General features: G+C 46.6%; 1 protein-coding gene across 3 annotated transcripts in view; it reads left to right on the forward strand.

Annotated features, from left to right (window-relative positions):
• The window catches only part of DIS3L2 (DIS3 like 3'-5' exoribonuclease 2), a 197,599-nt gene that overhangs the window by 139,282 nt on the left and 36,946 nt on the right, over positions 1 to 21,371 (forward strand). For all 3 annotated transcript variants that reach the window (XM_061452258.1, XM_061452259.1, XM_061452261.1), the window contains one exon: positions 16,787 to 16,866. In XM_061452258.1, the coding sequence (XP_061308242.1) occupies positions 16,787 to 16,866 (80 nt within the window). The remainder of the gene's footprint in view (positions 1 to 16,786; positions 16,867 to 21,371) is intronic.

Genomic DNA, 21,371 nt, shown 5'->3' on the forward strand with positions numbered 1-21,371 from the left:
TGGTATTTTGGGGTTGGTAGAAAAAGTAGTGGCTTCTGCTGGGTGCATTGAGAGATGTTCAGGATGGAAAAACTGGTTCTCAATAAAGCAGAAACAAACTGGTTCTTCAGTGTCTCTGACAGCAATACAGATAACATCCAGAAAAACATGTATTTGTGTAGAGGTACATGGGGGGTGACTGCTGGGAGGAAATTCTTATTTTACATTTTCTGCTGAGGCAGTAGTCCTTGCTCTGAGAGTCTTGCCCTACAGTTGATGGTGGTTTTCTTCCCCAGCAATGAACAGACATCATCAGAAAGTCTCTTGTTGTTTCAGATTCCGTTTATCACGTATTTGAGTAGAGACCTGACAAGGGGTTTTTTTTCAGGTATTAATTATAGCTGACTGCATGGCTAATTCATCATTTTCGTTAGATGGAGTCACTGGGTGTTGAGTGATGTGACTTCAAATGTGATCAGTCTGCCATAGGTGAAGTTTTAGCAGTTCTTTGTCAGAGCCAGTTCTGTTTCACCTGATATTAAATGGAAAGAAAGGCTAATTGTATAATGACAAAAGACAACATTTGGAAGGAGATGAAAGATTCAGACATTGCAGTTTTGTGATTTCTCATTTCAGTTCCAAAGTGAGAGGAGAAAAAATTCTTGCTTACCGTGGCCACAACTCATTTTATCAGTTGTCTCTGGGCATGATCACTCCTTCTGAGTCCTGGGGTGTTTTATCTTTTCTCATCCATAGCATATGGATGGTGAAGGACAAAGAAGCTCAGAAAGCACCTGTGGTTTCCCTTCCTCTGAAATGAGGCTACAAGAGTCTTAGCCAAGATTCCAGCTGGCTGAGCTGAGGATGAAGCTGATCTTGCCCCATCTGAGGAAGCCAGCGCCTCCTGAAGTCCACTTTTGGGTTTATCTTCAAACATTCCAAGTCCATGTCTACTGAAATTAGATGCCCTGCTAAAGTTTGCAGTGATTCATTGGCAGTACATTTTGTTGAGCAACTTCTTGGTTTTGTTTTGCAAGCTTTGAATCTGTCTTTTGTAGTCTAGATAATTTATCTTGCCCTTCTCTGTGTCTTCATATGGTAATAAGGAAGTTATTCAAGCATATGAGCATAACTCAGACTGCAGATTTCCCTTGAATATGTAATTGCATGAAGTGGGAGCATGAAGCATGACATCTCAGATAAGGTTGTTGGTCCACGTTGCACATGTTTCTAAGATTTGTTCATACCTGAGATTTGGGAAGGACGTTCTCCCTGAATATGCTCCTTCTTTGTGCAGCACTGTGTTCAACACAGCGTGAAACACTGTGATTCCCTCTTGCTTCCTGCTTGATCTTAAGGCACAAATACCCATCTCTCCCCAAAATACATATTCTCAAGTTGTTGTATTGTCAATGCCTGAAAACCTGGCTGTTAAACTTTGTCCTCCGAAGGAAACGTATTCTCCTATTTGGATCTAGGCTGGTAGCAGATTGCATTTATACTAGTTACCGACAAAGCTGGCTACAGTCCGTTACCCATCTGTGGTGGGCTATCATTAAACTGATGGTCACTTGAAAACTAAGCAAAGAGGCAGTGAGAATGTAGTCTCAAGAACTTGTTGGACTTGAGTGGTTTGAGAGACTTCAGACACCTGGAAGAAACCAGTCATGCAGAATCACTGTGAAGGGGGTTTTGTGAGTAATTCCTTTAACTGGCCTTGAAAAACTTGTTTCTGCCACAGAAACACAAACTAACCAAGCAGTCACTGTTGTTTGGTTTTTTCAGAAAAGCAATCTAGCCTGAATACAACAAAATTTAATTTGTGCCTTCCTCAACAATTGAAGGAAACTGGCCGCCTCATGGGTTCAATCCCTCTCATCAGGCTGACCTTGGGGGGCTGCAGAGCTGTAGCTTCTTGATGTCTTATGCCAATGCTGAGATCACCCCTCTGACTGAGAAATTCTCAGTCCCATGGATCAACAGGAGGTTTTGCGTTAACTTTAAGGCTTCAGTTTCACCTCAATTTCAAGGTCTCTGTTTTAATCTCAAGACTCTCCTTGTTTTTCTGAGAAGAAACCCCATTGATCCAGCTAGCCCTTTACTTCTGATTAGCATGTAGTAGAATCTGACCCACAACAGTAGGAAATCAAAAGCTTAAAAAGCTAAAATGGGATTAAAAACAAAAAAAAAATTCTTAAATGATTTCTCTGTCAGTGATGTGTTTAGCAGGTATAGAAGACAGAATGAACTAAAACAGGCTTTGGCATTTCAGAAAGTGAGTCATTTTTTCTGTTGCATCATGTATAAACTTTTCCCTTCTCATATATGTATGGTTGAAATTACTTTGAGGTTTTGAATTTTCACTTCGGCTCTCTGTTTTTTATTATTTTCAAACATTACTGAGAGTCATGGTTATAGTCTTTAATACTGTGCTCACATTGCCTTGCTCTTTATGTTTTTTTATGTTTTTTTAAATAAACCAGTGAGCAACATACAGGTATTTAAAGGAGTTGGGAAGTTATAGATTTCTCTTGTTTAGATAGGAGTAAGAGGTTGGTGTATTTGATGGATCCAAAACATGTTGCCAAGGGACGCTGCTGTCAAATAGCCTTTAACACAGGGGAGCAAGCTTGAGATCCTTTCGCAGTATGGTCATCTCTTCAAATTCTCAAGCATTTGTATAGGTTCCTTGGAATCAGTTTAAAGACCATGAACATGGTGCTGTTGCAGTCAGCTGAGATAGCAGACAAGTGTGTCTTTTCTTACAGAGTGCAGCCCTCTGAGGTTCTCCATGCTGAAGGAATGCTATTGCTCAGTGTCCCAGGAGTTTTAAGATAAAATCTACAGCAGACAGTGAATGCTGAGAGAGGCCAGATAGAACCGTGGTATCATATCATGGTCAGGCCCAGCGCAGAAGCCAGTTGGACCAACAAGATGTTGTATATGCTTGTTGGGATGAGGATATCCAGCAGATAGAGGTGTGTTAAACCTGCCCCTGTGCACCCATCTTGTAGGGAGAAACAGCTGTTCCTCAGGGTGAGCTTAATGACATTCTTTCTTTTGAGTTCAAAGCTAGTGTCAGCAGCTGAGCGTTGCAGGAAAGAGAGGACTTGTCCTAACCCATAGGCAGTTGGGCAAAGTAACATCATCTGGGCTTCACCCTTTCAGGAAAACTCTTGAAAGGCAGAGAGCTTCTACATCTGACTTTTTGGGCTGGTGGGTTTCTTGTACAGCTTTCACTTGGTACACAGCCAGGCCTGGTTCATCCTTACTCTTGCTGTAGTTTACTTCAGACTCAGCACTGAGGATCAGTAGTTTTGCTATAAGTAGCCTTCGTAACAATGCTAGCATAGCGATGGGTACAAGTTACAGTTCAGAGGAGGAAGACTTGCTGAAAAGAGCTTGAACAGCCAGGAAATGGGTGCCAGCACAGGCATTTCTCCTAACCCTCACTGATTTTCATTTTGAGAGAGTTATGTTTGGGAAAGGTTGTTTTTTATTTGTTTGTCTAAAATAAAAAAAAAGTCTTACCCTCCTTCATGGAGCTGCTGCCCCAGATGTTTTTAGATCTAGTGTGCGGCTGCCCAGTCTACCTTGTCTTGTTAGAAACTGGCTTGATCTTCAGTTTTGGCAGATCCAGTTGAGAGTCTCTGAGATCTATTAGAAGGGTCTAAGGTGACTCTTTGATATGAGAGGGTAGGCATTTCACAGCTTGCTAAATGTCACCTGTGACAGTGCAGTGCTTGGGGTGTGCTCTGTCAAGGTTTGAGCTTCAGGCAGTTACGGCATCCTGGAAATGTAAAGCTGGAAGGGGCTTTAGGAGATGAACCTTTCTGTTTCCTGGCAGTAGAAGGATGCCAGCCAGTAGCGATCCTGTGCCATGTTTGTTGTTATGTTGCTACTGAGCCTTTGTAACTACTGGGACCTATGTAATCAGAGCCGGTTCCTCTTGGGGTTGTCTCTGTGGCTTTCACCCACCCAGCCATGCAGATACAAAGTGTGTGGATAAAGTTTGCCATTGAGCCTGTCCCTCAAATATCCCTGATTAGTCACGGCCAATCTGAAGTACTAAAGACCTGCAGAAACCTTGGGAGGAGCTTGACCAAGTTTGCCAAGGTCCTCTGGGGTAGAGTTCAGCAGTCTGAAGAGCTTGCCTGATAGCAGCAAGATAGTCATGCAAAGTGACTCACACAAGATTATCTTTAATGTCATTGAGTGCTTCTTCTCATTACAGTTGAGAAGATAACCTGCTGGCTGCTGTTGTAACGCGGTTTTACTTTATGTGGCTGCAGTGTTGTGAGGTACAGAGAAGTGCTGGGGAGCAAGATGCCCTCTAGCGCAGTCCAGGCAGCATGTCTCAGTGCTCCCACAGCTGGTGATAGTAGCATCACTGCCATACTGGGGGCAAGTGGCACAGCTGGGCGATAATCAGAGTAAGCAAAGCCTAGCAGGGACCTTTGCTTTTCAGCTATAAGTGGTGATTTCAGCCTCAGGTTGGGTTTATGGAAAGCAGCATGAGGTTTGGTTTAGGGAAGAATAAAAAAAATAAAATAGTCCTTTTGAAAAGCAATTTGTTTCTGCTTGCTGTGATTAAGGCTTCCAAATGGAGTTGGTCAGTTCTGCAGTGCGATCAACAGGACTGGAAAAAAATACCAAGTGAAGTAACACAGTGGCTGTGGTAAACATGAACTGAGGCCTTGGAAATAGCTAATGGCATACCACAAAAGAGTCTCCTTTCACCCACCACAGGCCATGCCAGCAGCAAGCACTGCCAGTGCTGGCATCTAGCAGAGGAAAGCATCATTTGGCTCCTTTTTGGATTTCATTACTCTTCCTGCACTCCCTCCTGTGCTCACAGCAAAAGCCTTTCCAGTTGTAAAGAAGTGAATTAACTGCCTTCGTGTCAGTGATGGATGAGGCGCTTTCTCCCCCTTCAAAAAGGCAAACCGTGCTGGTGAATGCAGGCCAGCAGAGTTGAAAAGTCCAAGCAGAACAGGAGAGCCCTTGGGGTGACCCAGCTGTCAGGCAAGACACCCTGGGGATGGCTCCCACCGGTGCCCTTCCAGCGGGAACAAAAGCCACTCTCAGTGTGTTCACCGGGCCTCAAGGCTATTTTTTTCTTGTCTTTCCTGCTTTCAATGGACTTGGGCACATCCCTTAACACACAGCAGCCATTTGTGTGGGGATCTGGGAGCCTCAAAGGCTTTCAGAGGGTGCTTCTCCACCCTGCACAAAGGAGGTTTAGTACGCCAGTACTTGGGAGATCTCCTTTCAGGAGAACGTCCATGGCTAATCATATTAAAGGTGACCTCGTGGGCAGCGCTTTCCATTGTTGCCATATGTTTTGTCCAGTGCTTGAGTGATGTTGCACATTGGAATGTATTCATGCATTGCCTAATTTAATCACCAGACTTAATCCCCTCTCCTGTTCTACACCCTTAGAATTTACTGGCTCCTTTCTAGCCTCCCATGCATTGTCTGGGTCTCCTTCACAACCTAATACTGATGCTTGGAGATACTTTTATTTATTTATTTGCTTTCAGAGTATATTTAAAAAAAAATGATCTCAACAACAAGCGCTGCACTCTCTCCAAAGGGTGAGTGAGCACAGTAGATGTTCTAAAGGGGCTGATCCTTTGTCCCTGTGATCTTTTTCTTCCAGCTTTTCCATAATTTAAGGATTAGGCTCATGGGTCTAAAAAACCCAAAACAAAATACTACGAATGGAAAAATGACTGAGAAAGCGGTGTGCCTCCTTTTAATATTGTTGGAATAAATAACTAATTTTAAGAACTTAACTGTCTCTGTAAAACATGGTGTTGGTTTTCTTTAAAACTTACTGCTTTGGTACAGACAACGCCAGTTCCAGGACTGACTGGACAAAATTAACCCAACAAGTCTGGAAAGTGTGATTTATGCAAAACTACTGCAAAACCAGAAAGCACTGCAAGAGCTGCCATGTTCCACAGAAGGCAGGCATTTCTAGGGAGCGATGCTTTACAGACTCTCTTTTAAGTATGGTTTCTAAAGATTTTTCTGAGACTTCCCTGCCCCAGCTGACTCTGCCACATAGAGGCATATGTTAAAAATGGGAAACAGAAATTCAGTTGTGTTGTGACTTGCTTTAGGAGTGAATGGGGACAGCCCTAGCAAGGCACTGATGAGATTTTAGGATGATACGTGATCAGGTTGCTAGTATGTTGAACTCCAAGGGGCAGGAAACCTTTTAAATTCCTTGCACTTGCTGAGACAGATTGTTAAATAAATACCTCATGCTTTGGTTCATCTCTTAGATTCTCCTTCTCTGTGTACAGCATGCTGGTACCCACAACTCTAAACAGTGGACTGTATCCCGGATGTCTTTGAAACCTTAAATATAGCTTGTACCAATTTAACTGAATTACAGCTTTAGGTTTCCATCGCACACACAAGTTTCTTGCAGCTGAGTTCTCGCACATGAGCTTGCTGATCTTCCGTGACTGTGTGTTATGGTTTGGGTTTGATAGGAGGAAGGGGCAGTGACGTAAAAGATTGCAGATTTGTGACTGGTTTTAAAAATTGTTTTAAAATATTATGTATCTTCATCTTGAAGAAATGCAGTACTGCTTGGAAACCACAGCTACTGAACATAAACCATGTCGAGCCCCTTACATATGTTGAATAACTGCGTGGAACAGAGGGTTATAAACAGACTGCTGTTAAAATGCTGGAAGGAGATCACTGACCCTACCCCCTGCACTCCAACCCAGGGATCGACAGCAATGCCATGGGCTCCAACATCAACTTTGCCCTAGAAAAATACTTTACATGTTACACCTCACCTTCTCAGAGTGAACTTTGCCAGAGCTGTTTCTGAAGCATCTACATGCATAAATCGCTTCACCACTGAAGTGCAGCTGTGTCAGAGCTAGAGAAAGACAGCTGGCCATGGGTTAGCCTGAGGGCAGGGTGCCTGTCCCACTGCCAGTGGGCTCTGGGCTCGCTGGGACAAGTCACCTGGCCCCTGTCCGCTCCTTCCTTCTTTTTCTGTGGCAGAAGAGCTTCAAGGTCCCTGGGAAAGTGTGAGCGGGAGCAGGTTGCTGCCAAAGGAATTCAACCGAGCCACAGCCAGCCCCTTCCCGGGGGAGCCTGGCAGTTGTGCTAACAGCAGCCGCTCTTGCTGTTTATAGAAGGGGCAGGGATATCCTTGGAAAGCTTTGGATCTCCTGCTCATGCACCAAACAACTGTGCTTAGACATGCTGCAAGATTTGGTTAAGTAAGGGAGAGGAGGTGATGGCACAAAGCCCACATCTGCCTGGGGAGGAGGAATCTGGCATTGCCATGGCAGGATGCTGAGTGGCGTTTTATGGTGTGGAGAAGATGCTCTGTGGAAGGCAGGGGGCTGAGTGCCTGTGGCAGGAGGTGCTTTCCCATCCCATGCTGCTGACAGTGTCTGGTGGAGGTTTAGCGAAGGACACAGCTGAGCTGCTTGCAGTCCTGGCAGGTTGTAACAAGCTGCAAGAGAATCCAGATTGTCCCCAGAGAACTAGCAAAGCTCAAGTTAGCTGGACTTTGGGACTGCCAGGTGTTTTGTAGCAGTACCCCAAAGGATGGGGGAGAATGTCATGGCTGTCAAACTGAGATCTGTGTAGTATGATCAGGGTATTCTGCATCTTCATAATCTCAGCTCTAGTTTAATGGCTTGCAGATATAACTAAACCTAGAAATACTGTTGTGATCTCCCTTGTTACCTGGCAGAGCTCTTATCACTTCAGCACAGGGGCTGTTCATATTTTAATAGGTTTATCTCTTGTATGGAGGGTATTACAAGCTTTCATCTGTCTTCCAGTGCAGCTCTACAGAAATCCCTCCAGGCATGAGGCAGTACCTGGGTGCTGAATTAATGTGTGCTCCTGGGTTCTCAAAGCTCTATTAGTGGCTTAGCAGGGGAAGCAGTTAGCATTAACAAACTTAACAAAATAGGATTTGCTCTGTTTGATCTGCCCTCGGCTTCTTGTATCCTCCCAACAGCAATGACAAAGACTGGGCATATTACGGGAAAACTCAAAATAGTCATAGGGAAGACAGAAATTAGGCTGATTTGTAAACTGTGTATCAGCATCCTCCAGGGTTCAGGGGGGTGGAGGGAAAGTTGTGCTATAGTCAGGTGCAGTAAAAGGTACCAAACCATTTTTCCTCCTGCCACGTGCACAGACACATCTACACGCACAGCTCTTACCTTGGCTTTCCTGTGACTTGAGCCATTTGAAGGCAGTGCAGTGTCCCATCCTTCTTCAGGTAGCCACTGCCCTATTCTCCATCGCTGGTGTGAGGCTGGGGCAGCTCTCAGAATCCGTCCAGCACTTTGTGAAGGGCTGTTTGTCCCCCTGCTTTTCATCAAATGAATGTTTACCGTTGTTGGTGTTCTCATTCTCCTTTCCATTGTAGAAACTGCCTTTGAAACCGCATGCTGTGTTTTCTTTGTGGTGCTACGTTCCTTAGTAGAGCTGTTCATCCAGCAGTGGTGGATCTGCCTTCTCTTTGAGAGGCACCGACTTTTGCATTGCTGTTCTCTACTGACTGCAGGCTCTTACAAAACAGTAGGGCCAAGTGTGAAGCTAAACTTCAGTCTGCTTAAACTGAGGGTCAGTAAGTTGAGACCTGTTTTCAGACATGACTGTCAGGAGTCTGAAATAGCAGCAGGTGGGGATAATGACCTGTTACCTATAGTACCCTCTAATAACGACATACCATGCAGTGAGTTTAGAGAGGGTTTCAACTTGGTTGTGTCACTTTTCTTCTAAAGCAGATGTGGAACACACCACTTGCTTAAGTCTTTCAGTCTCTCTCATACCATTTTGGGACAGAAATGCCATAGTGATTCCTTTCTGATCAGGCTTTGTTTTTGTTCATCGGATCACGATGGCGTATATATGGACTTCCATACCACCCAAGCTGCATAAAAGCTGGTGCTGGTCCTGTAGAACCCGTCAGGTCCTGGGTAGGACCAACCAGCAGGCTGCAGGTACTGCAGCTGCACAGAAATCCCTGTCTGTTTGGCTGCTGACACTTGTCATCTTAGGGAAAGTTTTACATCGGCTGTACCCTTTCTCTCCTTGTTAATAGTGAGAAATATTTTCTTTTTTTCGTGGTTACTTTAACTCACTTGGTCTGTTTGCTCTAGGGTTTTCAGAGAAGTTGATGTATTTGCTGCTTTGCCAGCCCCTGTGTACAGTGAGCTTTCTGGCTGGTCCCAGGTCTCTCTCAGTCCTGGGTGTCTGTGGCAGGTGCTGCTGGTGTTGTTGTGCTCCCCTTCTCTGGGCTCTGCACAAGCTGCTGTTGCCCATGGGCTTTGGCAGTGCAGTGTCAGCATCTGCTTTTCACATGTCTCTTCTCATGCAGCAGACCCTGGTCTTGTGTGTTTCTATTCACACCAGTTAGAGGTCCCTATGCTGCTCCTTTGGGCTCTGGCTGTTGGCCTCTGGTCTCTCCTGGAGAATTTTAACTATGATAAGGAGTGCTGCCCTCCAGCCATCAGCTTCTTCATGGAAAGGGAAACTTCACTTGCCAGCAGCGTTAACTGCTTTGAGAACTGTAAGTCCTGCCTCCCTAGTTGTTTTTGGGGTTGTTTCAGATTCCTGATGACAATCTAGCCTCTTAACAGCCTACTTGATCAGCCTCCTCTCCCACATTCCTGCTTTCCCAAGTGAATTTCTGTATCTCCCACATGAAGAAGAGGCCTTTGGGACTGGGCAGGATCCAACTATTCCCCCATTTCCCGTAAAGCCTGTAGTCATCATCAGTCTTCAGAATGCAAGAATTTTCTGCCACCTGAAACCTCTCATCCCTATTGAGGCTGGTAAAACCCAGCCTGTGAAGGCTTTGATATTGCAGAAGATGGAATCAGGGAAGTTGTCTTTTGTAAGAGCACTGCCAGGGCTGGGAGAAGCGTAAGAGCCTGGAGTGCTTTAAAGAGAGGCTGGGGGGCAGGCTCTGAGTGACAGAAAATGGCTAAGCAGTGAAATTTGGCATGTATCTTGTTAGTGTCACAGTTTTTTATGTGGCATTTCCTAGGGATGTTTTGCTTTTATTTTAAAATTGATGTATGTTTAGAAAATACTTGTAACTTCATTGACAGTTCCCTAGTGGTCTAGAGCATGCAGTGCAGTGTCACAATTCATTGACTTCTGAACAAGGTATTTTTAATCCACCAATATAAACCCTGTGCAATTGTATAATCTGTATTTTAGTCCTGTGGTTTCCTAATGAAGTATCTAGAGAATGAGCTCATCCAGTTTGTAAATTATAAAGTGAATGCAAATATTCAGCTCTTCTTTCTACATAAATCTGGATCCATTTCTTCATGGATTGTGTTCGAAACCTCCAATGCAGGCAAGTGTGAATGCTTAAAAATAAACTCGTTTGCAGTTTATATTTTTGCCAAGTGGTGAAAGTTGTCTCCTGTGCCATCTTTCCCGAAAGGCTCTTCAGCTTTGACTTGCAGCAGTGAAATAAAAGTCATGGGTATGATGCCAGCTTGTCATTTTGGTGACAGGATCTGCATGTCTTTGCAAAGGATCCAGCCATGCTTCTTTCTGGGTTTGCTGTAGAGCCCAACCACCTGTAGCAGAGGTTTTGGGGGCCATTAGACAACAACAGAACAGCCTTTGTGTGTGCTAGAGAGCTTCACTCCTATCATAGGAGGACCCTGGGGTCCTTGTTGTATCCCAGAGGAGAATTCTGAAGAGCAAGACCTGCTGCAGCCTGTGGGATCATTTAGTAATAGCCTATTGTGTCTTTGGGAACCAGGCTGGGAGCCCCTGGCTTGGGAGATTAGTTTAAGAAGGGTGAAAATCTATCTGCTATCTTCCATCTTCCCATGCCAGGTATTCACTGGATTTGTATGCATTGTATAATGCAAGCAGCAGCAGAGGAGTAACATCAGAGTAAACTATGGGATTGTAAATTGGAAATGTACAGTGGGAGCAGAGTAATACCCCAAGTGAGTTTCAGCTCCTTTTCTTAGGCTGGATTGAGTTTTGGGTTGGCATTGTTCTTTAGCCATATGCAGAGGTAGTTTGCTGGCTAATGTCCTGGGCGTGAAGAGACATAAGAGAAGTGTGCAGGTTGGGTGGTGCAGAGTAACGAAAACTCAAGGTGATATGTTGTATTGTTCCAAGTAAGAGAGAACCCTTCTGCACAGGAGAGCTCTAAACTGGAAAGTAAAGCAGGAATGGAGAGGAGGTCTGTCATAGTTTAACCCCAGCTGACAACTAAGTTCCAAACAGGATCTGCTCATTCCCTTTCCCCTGCTCCAGTGGGATGGGGAGGAGAATCAAAAAAAGGTAAAACCTGTGGTTCCAGGGAAGAACAGTTTAATAACTGAAGTAAAGTAAAATATTATAATAGTAATAATAGTAGTATTAGTAATAATAATAATAAATAAATAATACTAATAATGCAACATCATCTCACACCCTAAAGCTCCAGGGTGTGCAGGTTAGCTGGTGGTGGAGCATGCTGGCTGCCCAGTGTGTTCCTTGCTGTTTCCTTCCTGTGCCTGCTCTGCATTTCAGTTTGGGGGTGGAGATGTCTCAGGAGTGGTGACAGTGGAAGGGTAGAAGAGCAGCTGCCAGTGATGTCCCCTTCCAAGCACCCTTTCCCTGAAGAGCAGGCTTACAGGACAGCTGATTTTCCCTCTCTGCTTTTGTCTGAATTTGCCCAGTCAAGTCAGTATAGGTACTGGCAGCATTTCAGCAGCCAGAAGCCTGCTCCTCAGGCTCTCTCCTTGTTGGAGCTACCAGACTTTATTGCATGACTGAGCCCCTAATTGCTGCAGATCTGAAACTTTCTTTAAAATGAAGACAGCTTCTGAAGCCTAGGCAAGCCTGGAGGTCTGTGACAGTATTAAGCACTGCTCCCCCTTTCTGAAAATCCTCATGCTGCCCTTGGTGGAGGAAGTTCCATATGTAGGCAGCTTCCCCAACACCCCCCACCAAGGCCTATCTGCCTGAGCAGGGCACTGGATGCCTGCAGGGGTCAGGCAGCACAGAGCTGTTGGTGCTCTGGAGGGCAGCTGCCCTGATCCCTTCTACTTTGGTTCTTATCTCATGTCTGTGTGTGCTGGTTTGGTGTCTGCTCACCACTGTCAGGGGGGTGTGTGGGAACCCTTTGGTGCATGTCAGTGTCGGAAGGAGGAACAAGGAGGAGTAAGGAGCATACCACTGTCAGCCAGCTGCATCCTCTGCTGGATTTAAGGATGTAGGAAGTGGGAGGATGTCCCTCATCCGAAGAGTGGAGCCACTGCACAAACAAATGTTACGTGTGCACAGTCCTCAGTGCGCAGTGACCACTGTAGGCAGGAGATGACTTTCCTCAAGGAGGTGGCATTATGTGCCACTCCATGCAAGTACATTCCTTTGCTCTGTTCACCAGTCACGGCATAGCATACCCACACCTGCTTGGTACCTTTTGTGTGATACTGCCCTCCATGGAGGCAGTGATGTCCTGCCCATCAAACAGCCTGCCCCAGACCGTTTGAATTTCTGTGCTCTGCTCCTCTTCTGTTTGGGTGTATTGCAGTTGTGTCTGGTGGCAAACAAGGCTATCCGTCGCTGTATCCACACAGATCCCAATTACTCCTTTTGACAGCTCCTATTCATGCACCTCCCTGTGCCTCTGACATCTCAATTATTGATGGGGCTCGCCTGGTAGGCAGCACTCTGTTCTCAACATGGCTATGTTCCAGCTCCCTTTCCCATTGAGTTCACACACCATGCTGAACGTTTCTTTATGTGCAAAGCCATTGAAGTGGAAAGGGATCTTTATTAGCGTGTGAGCTCCAGGGCTACACAGCTGAAGGGGGCAGTGCAAGCCAAATCACACTGCAGTGGGAAATTTCCTCTCCCTCTTCTCTCCCTGAGAAGCCCAGCAGTGTCTTGTAAAATGAAATGATCTCTTACATTCAGTGGTGAAGATCCCTTGATCTGGTGAGCCTTCCTCATGATGGGGTCACCCTGCACTTACATTTGTGTTAGAAACCCTGGTCCCCCATTGCCCCTGCAGGCATAAAATCTGGTATTTTGAAGAGCGGTGCCTTTTGTCTTAGCATTAGTTCATTTGCCAGCTTTGCAGCAAGCCTTTGCATTCTGACAGGGAGCACTGACACACAAAAGAAGGAGCTTCAAAGCAGCATGTGGTGTTGGAGCAATGTTGTCAAATTGGTTAAGAGTTAAAGCTGTGCCAGAGGGACAATTGCAAAAGTCTGCTTGTTTTGTAGGGCTATGTGTATCTGGGAGGCTCCAGATGTCTCATGACATTGCTGTAGCAGTAGTCAGATTGAAGGGATGATGAAGCGGTCGATCAGCTCCTGACATCTCTCCTGCCCCCAGCCTTGTCCTGCAATCTTCTTAAATTCAGAAGTAACCAGAGGTTTTGTGCTTAGTGAACAAAAGCAATAGGAGAGGGTGGCTGCTGGAGAAGATGAGACCAGAGAGAAGCAGCATTGTAGGATGTGCTGGAAAGGACACTTGAGTTTTGTTCTTTGAGATCTGTGGCAGCAGGTGCCTCATAGATGAGCTTTGGCATGAGAGGAAAAATCTGTGGAGCAGACCTTCCAAAGCACTGAGGTGCTGGGGAGTGTAAGTGCCTCTGCAGCTGAGCATGGCTGTGCAGAAGTGAGCACGTGCCTGAGGGTGGTCAGTGGAGCCCTCCTGCAGCTCCAGTGGCAGAGGACCCAACTGCATGATACCAAGTGGGTGTGCACAACCTTTTCAAGTTTAGTAGGAAGCTTGCAGTCTCTGCATCCCACTGTGCCTCCTGGCAGCACTCAGCTAGTCCTTCTCTGCCTGTCTTACCTGCTCTCTTTCAGTGCTGGGTTTTGCCTGGGGGCTCTGTGCTCCCTGAAATGACCAAATGCCACCGAGTCAGTGGTTGCACAGCCAGAGTTTGGTGTTCGTTCAGGGTCTGTAGGAACTCTTGGCCTGGGTGACAATCCCAGGTCTCCTCTTTCCCTTCTGGCTGGCCATGATGGTACATCAGCAGGGCAGATCTGCACAAGAGCATGGTTTTGTGCGCCTGCAATAGCATGGCTTGCCTTGAGCTGTGATTGCTGTGACAGACCTTTAGTTACACGTCTCTCCATGTGACAGCCTGACCTGGACATTTCTCTAAGTAGGGTCCTCTTGTCACTGTGAGTGACAGTAGTATCCTGTTGCCTGACAGTACTGCCCCATATAGTTAAGCTGTGTATAGTTCCTGTTACACAGGCCTTGCTGGCACTGGTGGGTAGCAGAGGCAGCTGAGACTGTCAAGCAGGGTGTGTTTTATTTGTCTGGAGTACCATAAGCAGACAAAGAAGGGATAAAATAACAGAAAGTTGAAAACCCATTATCTTCAGAACTGTGATCTTTCCTTTTTTGGGTAGGCAGGTTCCATGGGACCCTGCCCCCCCCCCCCGATAGTGAAAAGGTCACCCTCTCATGCCTGATTGCCCCACAGCTTTTTCCCTGGCAGCCTGTCCAAACAAGGCTGTTTTCCTTCCCAGCCCTTTTCCTTCCTTCCCTTCCCCTGGACTTTAGCTGGCGCAGCCCCGAGTGGTGCTGAGGGCCCTGAGCTCAGGTGAGCTGTAAGCAAAGATGATCAGTTATTGCAAGCCCAAAGCCCACTTAGCTGATTGCTGCAGACAAGAGGCTTAGGCACTCCTGAGTTTGTCCTGATCAGAACTATTGCTGAAAGTGGCCAAAGTCACACTTGCCCAAACAGTACTTTCTTTTGTGTTTCTTCCATAGCAATTCTTTAGTGTGATGCCCATTTCTCAAAGCACAGGACCAGGTACAGCTGTGCCTGCTATACTTGCTGTACCTATCACCTCAGAGGCACTGCCTGATATTCTAGCAGGAAAACTTTGGAAAACCTGTCACAGAAAAATGGCTTTGGGTAGTTCCTAGTTCTTCCTTCAATTCCGCAAACCAGGGTGGCTCACCTGGGAGGTCTCTGGTTACGGACCACGTATGGCCAGCAAGGTGATCATTTGTCTCCTTTGGAGAGGTTGCTTGTTTCTTGCTGACCTCCTGCTCCTATGGGGTAGCTGCCATGTGCCATCATAACATCTGGAGAGGCTGGAGCAACTGCCCAGCCTCATGGATCTCAGCCAGAAGTGTCCTCAGCCCTGCTAGTCTTGCCTTAGACACCGATCTCCAAAATGGATGTGAGTAATCTGCTAAACTGTGATAAGAGCAGAGCTTGCAGGAAGGGGGAAGTTGTAGGGAGTGTAAGAGGTTGCTGCCTGAACAGCAGTATGAATTGTGATACATGTACCATGGACACATGTTACATGCTGTTGCAGGAGTGTGTGTTTCAGAATGGCTTGTAGAGTTAGGGGCATAGTATCAAGGTAGATCAGCTGAATTTGGCCTCAGCCTGGTATTCTGTTCTTAACTTGTATACAAGATGGTGAATTTTTTGGTGATTTCATGGTATGTGGTTTTATTTGGGTCAGTGAGAGCACAGTGTATTATTTTGCTACCCTTTAGGGAAGAGAAAATCAGTGTACCATCTAATGATTCAGCACATGGGGTTTCTTAACATCCTACAAGAGAAAGATGTTTTAATTCTGTGTTGATTCCTGAATAAGCCATTAATTTGAGTTAGCAGTTTCCTTGGAGCCCAGAGGAGAGGGCTCTGTGATCAGATGGAGTGGCTTAACACTGCTTTCTCCTCCTTTCGCTGCTTAAAAAGGTTGGACTCATCATAGCAAACCTCCTTCAACTTTTAGCCCTTGCAATGGACTCCCCAAATTGTTTCAAGAGTCCTGCATGATTCAGCAGTGGTTGAAACCCTGCTGTTAATCATCTCTGTGACCCCTAAAAAGCCAGAGCGCTCAGCACATAAAGACTGTAGCTACCTCTGAAGGATGCTGCCCCTCTTACCCAGCCTGCCGGCTCCTGGTCGGGGTCTGCAGCCCTTTTGCAGAGCTCAGTGGCTGCACCTCGTGGCTGTGGGAATTGTTAGGACACTGGTCTGGGGGCCATCAGCCTTCCACTGGGGAGTAAGAGGCTGCTTGGTGTGCAGGGCTGTTGCAGGGCCCAGCCCTGAGCTGTTTTCTAGGCAGTTCAGCATATAAAATCACTGGAGACATTTTCAGCAAGAAAGTCTCCCCGCAGAACTGTTCTGTTGCTTGTTCAAAGAGGATTAATTTTTCCCCCTTTAAATAAAATGAGCCGTGTTTGAAATCTGAAAACCCTTGCCGAATGCCTTCTTGGAGCTGCAAAGAAAGCAGCTTCCAGGTCACATCATAGCCTCCTGCCGGACGCAGATCCAAACTGCAGACCCTTCTAACAGCTCTTTAATAACTCTGCACAGAAGGAAAAATCTGTCACCTTTCCCTCTGTGGTTTCTCCTCTGTTTTAATGCACTGGAGGAGCGAGATGGAGCCGGGAAAGGTTTCAGAGAAAGACTCGTGGGAACCACAGCTGTCGATGGAGAAGACTCTTTTCTTTAGTGTCTGAGGGGAACCGCAATTGCTTTGGTGAAGGGTGGTGTGTGTGGGTGGGTTTGGAGGGGTGAACTGTTATGACCCATGCATTTCAGAAGAACCACGAACACTTTATAGTAACAAAGGGTGGAAAAAGCAAGAGGTTTCTGCAATGCATGTGACTTTTCCCTGAGGTTTGGAACCCCACAGTATGTTCCAGGCCATGGTGTTTGCGTGTCAGTCTCGGTGAGTTAAGCTTTCTCCCACAAGCCTCGGTTGAAGTTGCTGTGATGACTGAGAGCCTAAAATGTTGCCTTTTTTTTTCCCCTTCTCTCCCTCTTTTCATTCTGCAGCTGAAGCTCTCGTTTACCTTGGACCAGGAGAGTGGGATGCCTCAAGGCTGTTATATCTATCAGTACCGGGACAGCAACAAGTAAGTCCTGCGGAAGATTGCACGCAGCAGATAGGGGAAGGTGCATTGAAAGGAGACCGCCCTGCCTTCTGGCAGAGGGATCACAACTGCTTGTACCACTTAAAAGTAGATTAAAGCAGGCTTAGGGCTTGACCTGAAACTGGGAACAGCTCCGGTAAAGGCCATATCCTTAAAAATGCACGAGGCCCTGCAATCCGTTTTTTTCTGCCGTGTTTGAAAGCTGCTTTTATTTGGCTGAAAGGCCAGCTTTTGGGTACCACAGGCTCTGGCAGAACTCACACAGGCTTTGTCCAGGGGTGTTTGCAACTCAGACTCTGCGCTGGTTTGTGCTGGGGTCATGCTGAGGGTGCAGGCTGGAGGTAAACATCCAAAGACTGCAGAGTAGCCATCACCTCTGCTCAGCTAGAGGCAAACGGCACCCCATTCTTGTCACTAAAGCTCATGCATGGGTTCCCTGAGTGGCGTTTCATTTTTTGTAATGTAGCCCCAGTGCAGGCACGTGCTCTGTTTTTGTAAGGTACTATATGATATTCAAGCTTTGGATGTGTTTGGAGAACGGAGTCCTCAGTTTCTAGGGATTCTGCCTATTTTTAATAGCTGCTCTAGTGAATTGGCACCCAAGATGTTTTTCTTTCAAATCACATTTTCATTATCAAATTGACAGCAGTAGAAGAGTTCAGGATATTTCTGTGTTCGCTCTGGGATACTTTGCCTGAATACCAGAATGTCATAAATCCATAGCCTGTTACCTCCACCCATATAGTTCTGCTTCTTGCCAGTTATTGAAGGTTAACCCGAAAAAAGAGGGCACATGAAGTTGTCAATGAATGGAACAGCCTGTAATTAGATCTGCTCTGAAATGCTGATGAGAATAGTCCCAGTGAGGAAGAGGGACATCCACAAATAGCATTTACCTCTTTCTAAGCCGAGAAATCTCAGTGTTTAAACAAGAAGGGAGGTAATTTCTGGGAGAATCCTTCCCACCTGTGGACGGGCAATTAGCACAATTTAAATGGTCCCATCCTGACTAGCCTGGCCACAGAGCAGAGCTGATATCTGCAGCACCACCAGCCTGACAGGGAAACGTGCAGTTCAGTGCCAGAGCATAAAATCAACAAGGGAAGAGTGTTTGGTTTTGAGATTTTTAAAGGTGGTGGCACACAATGGACAGAGAGGAAAAGAAAACCCCCAGACCTACTGGGGTTTGTTCAGGATGTTTATAGATCCAGTGTTTCTAATTGTGTGGTGTATATCTCAAAGATCAGCAGCTGCAGTCTTTTCTGCTGGAGACCCTCCTCTCCCCCAGCTCCAGTGGGTGTTCTGTGCCATTGTTTGAGGAAACTCTTGGGATGGGAGTGGAGCTGTTTTGTTTAAGTACTAAGGCCAATAGCAGTTCCACTTGGAAACCTTGCTTTTAGCTGTGAGTGGTTCAGCATGTGACAAAGTAGCGGCGACATGTTGGCAGCTGTTGATTTAGAGATGTATGGCTGTGACCTGCATGTCTGGCAAGCATGGGAGCTGAGCCACCCCAACCCATGCCAGCCAGGATCTCAGGCTGGAAGAATATGGTGTGAGCAGGATGAGTAGGATTGCAAGTAAAGCCAGACTGAATGTGTCTGATGATCTATATATCATCTATAATAATATATATAATCTATAAATATACCTTCACGCTTTGTATTTTATAGCTTGCTTAACCAGCCCAGGGGGAGCAGGATCCCATTTCCCAGGGAAAGCCCCACTAAGTTTGCACACATGCTCATCCTCCTAAACCTTGTGCATGCAGCCCAGCACCTCCAACAGTCCTTGGCCAGTGAGCTGAAGCGTGAAGGTCTGTGCTAAAGCTGACGTATTCTTGCAGGTATTGTGCCCTTGAGCTAAACGTATGCTTGGTTCTAGTTGTACCCTGGGTGATTTTGGAGGAGCTCTTGTGCACTGCAGCTTTATTTGAGCATTGCATTTGAATAGCGTAGTGAAGTACCAGTCATGGGTCCTGCTTAGCTGAGCCAGAGACTGCACTTTTCAAGCATTGGTGCTTTCACGGGGTTAATTTAAATATCCATAAAATAGCATGGCTGTTGTTGTGGTAATTTTTTCTTATCAATTTCCAAGGGTGAATTGTAGGCCTCGTGTTCTCCCAAGCCTAGTCAGGCTTTGACTGTACTCATCAGCACCCAAGGGGATAGTAGCTCTTCCTCATCCTTCTAAAGCTCTATCTAGAAGTTAAAGCAATGTAACGCTTGTGTCTGCACCATTTGGAGCAAATGTTTAGAGCCATTTACAGCCCAGAGAAGAAATGCTAGTGACACACTGCCAAGCTTGTGTGGGGGAAAGACTGGAAATGTGCACGCTGGAGCCCAGCATCCTTGTCAGAGAGTAAGGGCTGGGACCCACCCCAGGGACAGACTCGTGGTAGGAGTGCAGGTGCGTGAAGCTCCCAAGGAGCAACTCCAACAGGAGGAAGCTGAGGTGATCCGGGTCAATGGGTACTCATTCTGGCCTAGGGAGTGTGCCCGATGCCCCAGAGATCTGTGTGAGCAGGAGTATGCGTCACAAGGCTCAGTGTCACCCGGGTCACTAGAAGAATGTCCCTTCCCCTCCAAGTGGCAAATGCTGTTCCAAGCTGCAGCCAGACGGGGCCACCGGAGAACAGCAGATATTGGCCTCCCATTTGCAGAACAAAGGACTGCAGCATTGCTGAAAGTGTAATTACCAGAGCAATTAAAATTTCTATTGCTTAGGGTAGAAGTGCAAGTACTATGCAGGCTCTTACAAGTGCAATCAATTGGAATTTGTTCTGTTTAAAATGATAAAACCCTGCCAAGAAATTTTTGCAGCTTCCTGTTGCTTGCCTGCCTGCAACAGCATCCACAGTGCTTGTCAGATGCCTGCTCCACTATTGTACCCCAGGTACCTGGCACTTTGGGGATACCAGACTCAGTGTAGTCTTGGGTGCCTTGGACCAAGAGCAGAAGAGGTGCTGAGCACCCAGCCACTCACCCTTCCATCCACTGCTGTAATATGTTGGTATCTGATGGTTCTTGATGATCCCAGTAGCCATCCAAGTGGTGTACTTAGAGCTGTATGGAGCAGAGGGGCTGTCGCTGCCCCTGTAGTCTCAGGGGTGGGACCAGGGAACATGACTTCTCCCCTTTTTCCCTGGTCAGACCCAGACACTTCCAAGCCTTTCAGTCCTTCCTGGCTCCAGAGGAAATGACTTGACCTCATGCAGAAGCAAGCAGTCTGCTTTCTCATTTTTAAGCGATGTTACTTAAATTCTTCCTAATGTTATTCGGTCAGTATAATTGACACAGCACAGGGCTGCTGCAGGATGGCTGTTCTGCATCTGGAGCACTGTGCTGTGACACAGAGATGACCAGTGACATGTGCTGGGTGGCATTCAGAACAGGAGCATATTGTCAGCCTCCATGTGGCCCCAGAGCAGTCACATAGAATCACAGAATGGTTTGGGTTGGAAGGGGCCTTAAGATCATCTAGTTCCAACACCCCTGCCATAGGCAGGGACACCTTCCACTAGACCAGGTATCTCCAAGCTCCATCCAACCTGGCCTTGAACACTGACAGGGATAGGGCAGCCACAACTTCCTCAGGCAGCCTGTTCCAGTGCCTCACCACTCTCACCGTAAAGAACTTCCTTCTTATATCTAACCTAAACTTCCCCTGTTTAAGTTTGAACCCAGTGCCCCTTGTCCTATCACTACAGTCACTGAGGAAGAGTCTCTCTCCAGCATCCTTGTAGCCCCCTTCATATATTGGAAGGCTTCTCTGAGGTCTCCACGCAGCCTTCTCTTCTCCAGGCTGAACAAGCCCCAACTTTCTCAGCCTGTCTTCATAGGGGAGGTGCTCCAGCTCCCCTGTCATCCATGTAACCCTCCTCTGGACTTGCTCCAACAGCTCTGTGTCTTTCTTATGTTGGGAACACCAGACCTGTATGCAGTACTCCAAGTGGGCTCTCATGAGAGACACCCAGGAGAGGACAGCTCTGCCATCCTACGGTGTGACTGCAGCATGAATCGAGTGTTGCAGGTGGGACTGGCTTTCTGCCACGGCCTCTGTGCAGGCTGGGTTTCTCTGGCCCTGCACAGGATCCAGTTGCAAAACCCAGCCAGGCAGTAAAAGAACGTCAAGGCCATTCACATCCACCACGGCTCATGAATCCCATCTTACAACATGCACTCACCAGTCCTCAGTCTAGGAATGTGATACCAGCTGTACGGGGGAAGTGCCAGCTGCCTGCTCTGAAGCCTTCCTGCTTGGTGTGGCTGGTCCTGTTGTTGTGGGCTGCCAGGTAGATGGAAGGATGAGATCTATAAAGGTCATGAAAGACTTCTTCCATCCTGCATACAGGAAGAGCCGAAGCCAATTTGAGATCCCCTGGGAAGAAATTAATTGTAAAAGAAATAGTATCTTCTGGCTGTATCCAAGAAATAGAAGATTCAATATGTTTTCTGTGTGCTGTTGCTATCCAGATGCTTCTCTGGAGA

Source organism: Pezoporus flaviventris, unplaced genomic scaffold (assembly GCF_033815535.1).
Source record: "Pezoporus flaviventris isolate CSIRO_AGI_PZ_B2104156 unplaced genomic scaffold, CSIRO_AGI_Pfla_v1 ptg000013l, whole genome shotgun sequence".
NCBI lineage: Eukaryota > Metazoa > Chordata > Aves > Psittaciformes > Psittacidae > Pezoporus > Pezoporus flaviventris.